This window comes from Synchiropus splendidus, chromosome 19 (assembly GCF_027744825.2).
Source record: "Synchiropus splendidus isolate RoL2022-P1 chromosome 19, RoL_Sspl_1.0, whole genome shotgun sequence".
NCBI lineage: Eukaryota > Metazoa > Chordata > Actinopteri > Syngnathiformes > Callionymidae > Synchiropus > Synchiropus splendidus.
Window position 1 is genome coordinate 12,267,449 of NC_071352.1, and position 7,174 is coordinate 12,274,622.

General features: G+C 41.8%; 1 protein-coding gene across 1 annotated transcript; it reads left to right on the forward strand.

Annotated features, from left to right (window-relative positions):
- The first annotated feature begins 1,309 nt into the window (after nt 1-1,309).
- tcap (titin-cap (telethonin)) lies at nt 1,310-2,682 on the forward strand. The gene is made up of 2 exons (XM_053852385.1): nt 1,310-1,843; nt 1,906-2,682. Exons 1-2 carry the CDS (start codon nt 1,467-1,469, stop codon nt 2,294-2,296), a joined length of 768 nt encoding a protein of 255 aa, XP_053708360.1. The 5' UTR covers nt 1,310-1,466; the 3' UTR covers nt 2,297-2,682.
- The last annotated feature ends 4,492 nt before the right edge of the window (nt 2,683-7,174 follow it).

The following is a 7,174-nucleotide window of genomic DNA, read 5'->3' on the forward strand; positions in this document are numbered from 1 at the left end:
CCTGGTGGTAACATCACACCAGCTGACAACTGTGAGTGTGCGTGTGTGCTGTGTGTGTGTCTGCGGCACCATGTGTCTTCAGGATATCAATCTGTTTACACTGCACAATGAGATCTTCTCGTAACTCTTATGGTGGCATCTAAAGGTGGACGCTCAGCTCAGGAGAGCGAGCGCATGGAAGTGCTGGATCTTAGCACCTGACCTGTTGCTACAGTGGAAGCCAATGTGGCTGTTAAAGATTTAAGTTGAACCTTAAAGTCCACATAATGCAAAAAACCCTCAGAATTGGGGTGGATAATGGGTGATGGCACCTGAGATGTTATGACTAAAAACTGCCCAAAGTTATGAAGCATGATAAATTACATATTTATAAATAAATAAATACATGTATAAGTCAATAAATACATGTAAAAATGCCAAAATAAATGATATCTGATTTTTTTTTTGTCAAGCAATGGAGCTATTTCTGTTTATATACAAATATATTTATTTATGCATTTTGATTTTGATTTTTTTAATCTATTTATTAATACATTTTGCTATTTGAACATGTATTTATTAATGCATTTATACATTGTGCTTCTTATTCATTTCATTTTTCCAGTTTTTGTCTTTTATTTATTTTGACATTTCGCTGTCAGTATGCAAATGAAGTAGGCAGGAAAATGAAAATAGAAATTATTAATAACAGCAATACAGAGGACAAAATCAAACCGTGACTTCTGGTTCTGCTGGTTCACACTTATGTCATGTCCTATATTGTATGGTATATGTGCCATAATTCCCAAATTAATATGCAAATAAATAAGGAAAAATGAAGAGAAATAATTTTAAATATATTTTTATCAATATTTACACTATAATTTCCTTTTATTTGTCCTTATTTATTCTCACATTTTTTTTTATTAATTGATGTGATTTCTCACATTTTAATCTCTCATTCTCAGCCCTAAGATTTTCCAAGTACATGTGGAGCAAAATGACATAATCTCACATCCTGTCACTTTTATTTACATTTATCAAAAGCAAATATTTAATTATGTAATTTGTCATGCTGACATTTAACTGATATCTGTATCAATTTTTCCAAGGTTGGCTGAGTTCCCTCCACTGTGAGCAAAAAAAAAAAAGGAAAAAAATCTCTTTTAATCTCTTTTACAGTTCGAAGCAATTCACTTGTTCTCGCATGTTAAATAAACTGCTAAATAAATCCCTCTACATTTCGTCCTCTGAGCTCTTGACACCCCAAACTTCATGTTTGTTTCCACATCCTCTCTTGGTGAATGTCTGTGCACGTTTTATAGCATGAGCAAACAGCTCTGCAAGTGACATGTTATCAAGATGAAGCTCAAGAAGACCCTTGTCGTGTTATCATCTTCTGGTCTCTAAAGGTCAGGCCTTTTGTTTATGTGTGTCCACGTGTGTCAAAGCTCACCTAAGAGTGCTAAGATCTCAGCTGATCCCACATGTTCAACCTGGGAATCAGGGGATTTTCAGCTGGATTCCTCCACCCAGGCTCACTTCCAGCAGGCAGGAATGATACACAGTGTACAAGCAGGTGTCAGATGTCGCTGCAGAGTCATTGTGCGGTGACAACACCAGTCAGAAATAGCAACAGAACATCTATAAGAGCCAGAACCGGCCCAGGCAGGCGGTACAAAGAGAGCACAGCGCTGAACAGACAGGTGGACAAGATGCCGTTCTGCACCGTTGTGGAGAAGTGTAACGGAGTGGTGGTGGGAGCTGAGCTGGCCTGCAGTATCAGGGAGGAGAACAAGGCTCAGAGGGAGAGCTACACGGCAGACTGGACCAGCATCAGTGTCAAGTCTCGACCTGAAGACAGGTGAGAGCTTCGACTTTCCTTCCCGTTTCACCACATTCATGCTGGACTTGTCTGAATTCCAGGCAGGCGATGATGATGAACGACGACTCACGGAGGGAGACTCTGGCCCGCCAGTGGTGGTGCCGCTCTCTGATCCAGACCTGCCCCTCTGGAGTCTTCAGAGTGGGAACCTTGGAGAGCGGAGTGATGGAACACCAGCTGCTGCCCAAGAGAAGCAGCCTCCCGCTGCCCATCTTCACCCCTGCAGAGCTGGGAGTGAGGCTGGGACGGGGCGAGCCGCACGCCGAGGAGGACCTGCAGCCGTTCCAGCCTGCAGACGGAATCTGTCCCACCAAGAGGACGGTGGACGAGATCACCAAAGACCTTCCTCCTCTCAAGCCCACGCTCATGGAGTTCGCCAAGGCTCCCAAATTTCTCGGGCGCTCCATGTCACAGGAGGCCCAGAGAGGCTGAAGAGGACCGTGAGCTCTTGTTGTTTTTCTTGTCTTTCGACGTTCATCATCCACTATTTACAGAATAGCTCTGTAGCGCCATCTGGGCTAAATAGCGAGAACATCCATCTGATGTTGGCAGTTCTTCACAGTGTGACTTAAAATAGTAGCAACCATCATATTTAAATGCTGGAAGACTCTCGGAGTCCGACAAGGCTGCAAAGAGAAGAGACAGGAAGGAGGACGTCGAATGTGCGCGAGACTCAGCGGAGCTGTGATGTGAATGAGTGTGAGAACGTGACAAAAATAGACATATCAGATCAGTCCCCAGTGATGATGTTGAAATGTGATGATGTCAAATATGTTCCGAGATATTTATTTTTCATAATAAAACAGAGCTTCGGTTCATCTCTTGGTCTGCTGCTTCATTAACATTTGAACATCCAAAAAGCATTTGAACATTCAAAAGTCACACTTACAGTTTCAAATGAAAAATATTTTTATTTTTATTTTTATTTTTATTTTTATTTTTATTTTTATTTTTATTTTTATTTTTATTTTTATTCATGACAGTTGCCCACTAAAGTGGTTTCCTGACCACTTAACTTCAAATAACATGACACATTTACATCTTAGTATCATTGTAATTATTAAATATGAACGGTCTTGTTTTTCACACAGACACACTTGTTTTTTTTTTACATCCATAACAACAACGGAACATTTAAATGACGTAACACTGGTGGGTTGAGGCTTTTAAAAGCGGCATTCCACTGGAGCTATCAACAACTGCAGCTAGTGAAAGTGACTGGATATAGAACTGTATCTATTCCAGCAGCCAAGGGTCAAAATAAACACCCGAGTGTTTCATGTGCGGCTAAAATTCCAGTCCTCCTTCGAGCATTAATTCACTCTGTTTCATGCCATTTGCTGATCTAATAATAGACATCGCTCTTCCCCTTCAGACACACACTTGTCGCTCTGCTGTGAGAGCCGAGTCAATATTACCATCACCATGGAGATGACGGGCAAACACTCATATCTGCTCGGTCTTCCCACTTGAACTCTTGATCCCTATTGTTTTATCAGAGATTTATTTCCCTCCCCTGCTCTCTCAGGTCTGTAATCTCCTCCAAACCCCTGCAACTATTTCCACTCATTGCCTATTGATTCAGGATGGAGCATCTGCGTCCTCATGTCATGTGTGCATTGACATTCTTCTGCTGTCCTGGCTGCCTCTTCTAAACCAGGGGTTCTTCACCTTTTTGAGTTCAGGGGCCCATCTTTCCCAGGACAATAGAACTGATTCAGGAGGCAGTGGTCAGTTCAGACCAGAGGCTCCCAACACAGGAACATCGGCCGTCAGACTGTTGAATTTGTCATCAGCCTTTGTTATTTTATTTTATTTTCATGACAGCACTTTATTCCAAATCATCACACTCACCATGGCAATAAATTAAATTCTGATTCTGAATCTGATTCAAGGCCGAAATAAAATAATTTAAAACGATAATAAAATAAAACGAAAAAGCATATATTTTTAAAATTAAATAAATAAATAAAAATCAAGTCGTGACAATGAGATTATTCTACGTAATTATGAAACTACATTATTAAAAAAAAATAAGCAAAAAATGTTGGTTGGTTGTGTCGTCATAATAAATTCTAAATACACTTCTTTTATATTTTCTGGACGTGTCTCACTCATTTCAAAATCCACTTTCAATTCCAATGTATTTTAAGAGATGGGAAACAAAAACTGTTGCCGACTCTATGACTGTATGCTACTGCCCTCTAGCGAATATAAGATGTACTAGTGAAATGCGAATAAAAGTGTATTACATTATATTACACTATAATTAATGGTTTATAGTTTGAATATATGACTCCATTGAATGCCAGCCTTCTTATTGGTGAGACCCATTCAGACAGGTTTTCTGAGAGCAGCTGTGGTGACTCCTCACCCCTCTGATTCACCAGTGAGCTCTGAAAACACCTTCATACTCATCTATTAGTTCCCAAATGATCACCAGGACTGTGAAGTTGTCACTTGTCACATGTCTCGTGTCCTGGTCCCAAGGTCCCAGATGACATCTCAGGATCTCACCTTGTTAATTGGCTGCTGACCGTGTTGCTGAGAGGGAGGTTTTGCTCCCACAGACTCCAGAACTAAGTGCGAGAAGGCATCATCTGGGGGAGAGTTTTTGCCTCCTGGCTCAGCTCTTTTTAAAAAAAAAACTACACTGAAGTTGTCACAAACAAAGAAGACCCCAGTGTCTCAGCTCGCCTCCTCTTTCAGTGCTCACCTGTCATTGTTTTCCTGTCAAAGTGAGCGCCCGCTCCCCACCCCCAACTTTCTATGCATATACTTGAAGCAGTTCCAGGCTCAAGTCTCGACCATAAACCAGAGCGTGGAAGCCACTAATGTGACAGAGCGAGTGTGAAATTCTGAGATTTAGTTGGTGTGTGCTGACAGTTCTGTCCAGAACTTGGACGGCAGGTCTGGCGGAGGAAGCAGCGGGGGCCCTCGGCACAGATGCAGGCGTTCGAGGGGGGGGTGGGTGCTCCCCGAGCGGAGAGATGGGAGTGTAATGAGATTTTCTGCCCCGAGGCACAGTGGCCAGAATAAAAATGTTAACTACCTGTTCTGGTGTTGCGGCTGCAGGGGAGAAGCTTGTCGAGGGAGCGTCCCTCAAAACAGTCCAAAATTAGGGCAGTGATTTACTGCATAAACTAAACAGCAGAATAAAGATAAAGATAAATAAATGAGGTCGCACAAGAACACAGTCACTTCTCCTCTGACTCCCTCAGACGCCAGTGGAGAAGCAAGAGGGCGAGCTCAACCTGAAGACGTCACTCAGGTGTGGAATGGCTTCTTCTATTACGTGCTGATGTTTGGAAAAGTTGGACAACTAGAACATGTTATGATAAACTAATATAAATTGTCATGAACACAATGATCCTCTCGAAGAGTCAGGAAGTCTCCCATGCTGAAGAGCTATCCATGTGGGGACAATATGAGGCTTCTCATCGCCACCATGCTTTTCCCCGAAATGGGACCTCACTAGGATGGATATGCTTAAACACACACACACACACACACACACACACACACGCGCCTTCATCCTCAAATTGAGGCTCGGACGGTCAAATGGACGTAAGGTCCTCATAAGGATCGTGTTTTCTCAAGAATTGGTCCCCGCAAGTGAGGATCAACCAGATGCACACACACACATCTGGGGACATTCTGCGCTTTTGTAATTGGTTGTTTCAACCGGGATGTAAAAAGTATCCACCCACTTGTTTTATTTTTACTCTTTCTAAAGAATGAGTCACATCGCAAGTTTCGGTTTCTGCCTGTGAACCGGGGAAAAAATTCAGTTATGCTCATTTATAGTTCAAGAATCACTGATGTTCAAGATGATCTTTATAACTTCAGACACCATCAGCTCACCACACGTCTGCTTGAGCCTGCTTTACAGGTGCTAAACTTCTGCTATTGCCAGGAGTTTATCATCATCATTATTATGATTATTTTTAAATAAATCTGCCTGAATATATTTTTCATAATGAGGGCCAAAAAAAAGAGGCAAAAAAAATTAAGTTGGTCATATAGCATGCGTGCAATTACATTAAATACAGACATTTTTAACTGAAGAAAAATAAAATTGTTGAAAATAGGACATAAAATAAAATAAATAAATCTAACGTCATGGGTCTTGAACCCTGGATTCTGTTTGCGAGTGTTTTTGTTGTATGTTCTGTGTTTGTTTGGGTGCTTCAGATCTTCTATTTCCTTGGTTCTGTTTTATTTTGGAGAACACCTTGGACCTCATGAGCATTTTTGGAGGTTGGAAATATTTGATCTCCTAGTATGTTTGCACTGTGATTCTGTATTTTGGACTTCTGTAGTAAATTGCAGAACTTTGTTGTAGTTCTGTCAGCATACATTTGGGGTCCAGTTTCTTCCTCACACATGCGCATAAATATAAAGTCAACCAACGTTTATTCTTTTAGAATAACATCATTGAGCAGGTATTTATTTAAAAAAAAAAAACATCCATAAAAATGTACATTTCTAATGGATATTTTTGTTAGCAGATCAGTGACTATCATCCTTCGTTCTTATCACCAAGTGACTCAAGTTATTGGAGAATCTTCTGATCCATAAGTTGCGTCAGGTGTTGACAAAGGCCTCGTGTTGACTGGACAGGAAAAGTGTGCTGATGTTGCGCGGCGATACAGTCAACCAGAGACACTGATGAAGCGCTACGATGGCAGACAAACACTAATTAAGTTTACGTTCACTCCCCCCCCTCCTCTTTTTCTCACGTCTCCCCCTTCTCACCCCTGTCAGGGAGCACACTCCCAGCTCTGCAATTAAACTGGGAGGGTTGTCTCCTCTGGCGCAGCCTGCTGACAGAGTGTGGGCAAAGCTGACACCCGGATGAAGCGGGTGGTGACCAGTAAACTATATTTAAATGACCTGCAGGTAATTCTCTTCCCACATTCACTTCTTTACAGAGACATAGTGAGACGGCAGCAAGCTGAAAACAAATACAAATAAAATAAATACAAATAAAAAACACAGAGGAAAGTTTGTTGGTAGAAGTAGTGAATTACATTGTCATACACCATAATACTCAGCTTGTGTGTCGGAGACTGGCCATTGCTTTAGGACAAACCATCTCCTCTAATGCGCAACGCTGCAAATATGATAAAAAGAGGTGGTGGGCAAGTGCTGCTGGGTCAGACTGCCCTGAAGCAAAGCGCCAAACCTGGAGCTGGTGGGCTCAGCACAGTCTGACAGCTCCTCACGCGCCAGCACTGAATTCATCACGAGGATAATGTATGTGTGTGTGAGTCAGAAAAGCCAGTCATGGGGTGAACTTGGGACCTG

What these genes read in the sequence shown, in the direction of transcription:
- tcap (XM_053852385.1), top strand. Translation starts at nt 1,467, where the DNA reads ATGTTCAACCTGGGAATCAGGGGATTTTCAGCTGGATTCCTCCACCCA. An exon ending in AAGTCTCGACCTGAAGACAG is followed by an intron (nt 1,844 to 1,905) that starts GTGAGAGCTTCG and finishes TCTGAATTCCAG; the next exon opens with GCAGGCGATGATGATGAACG.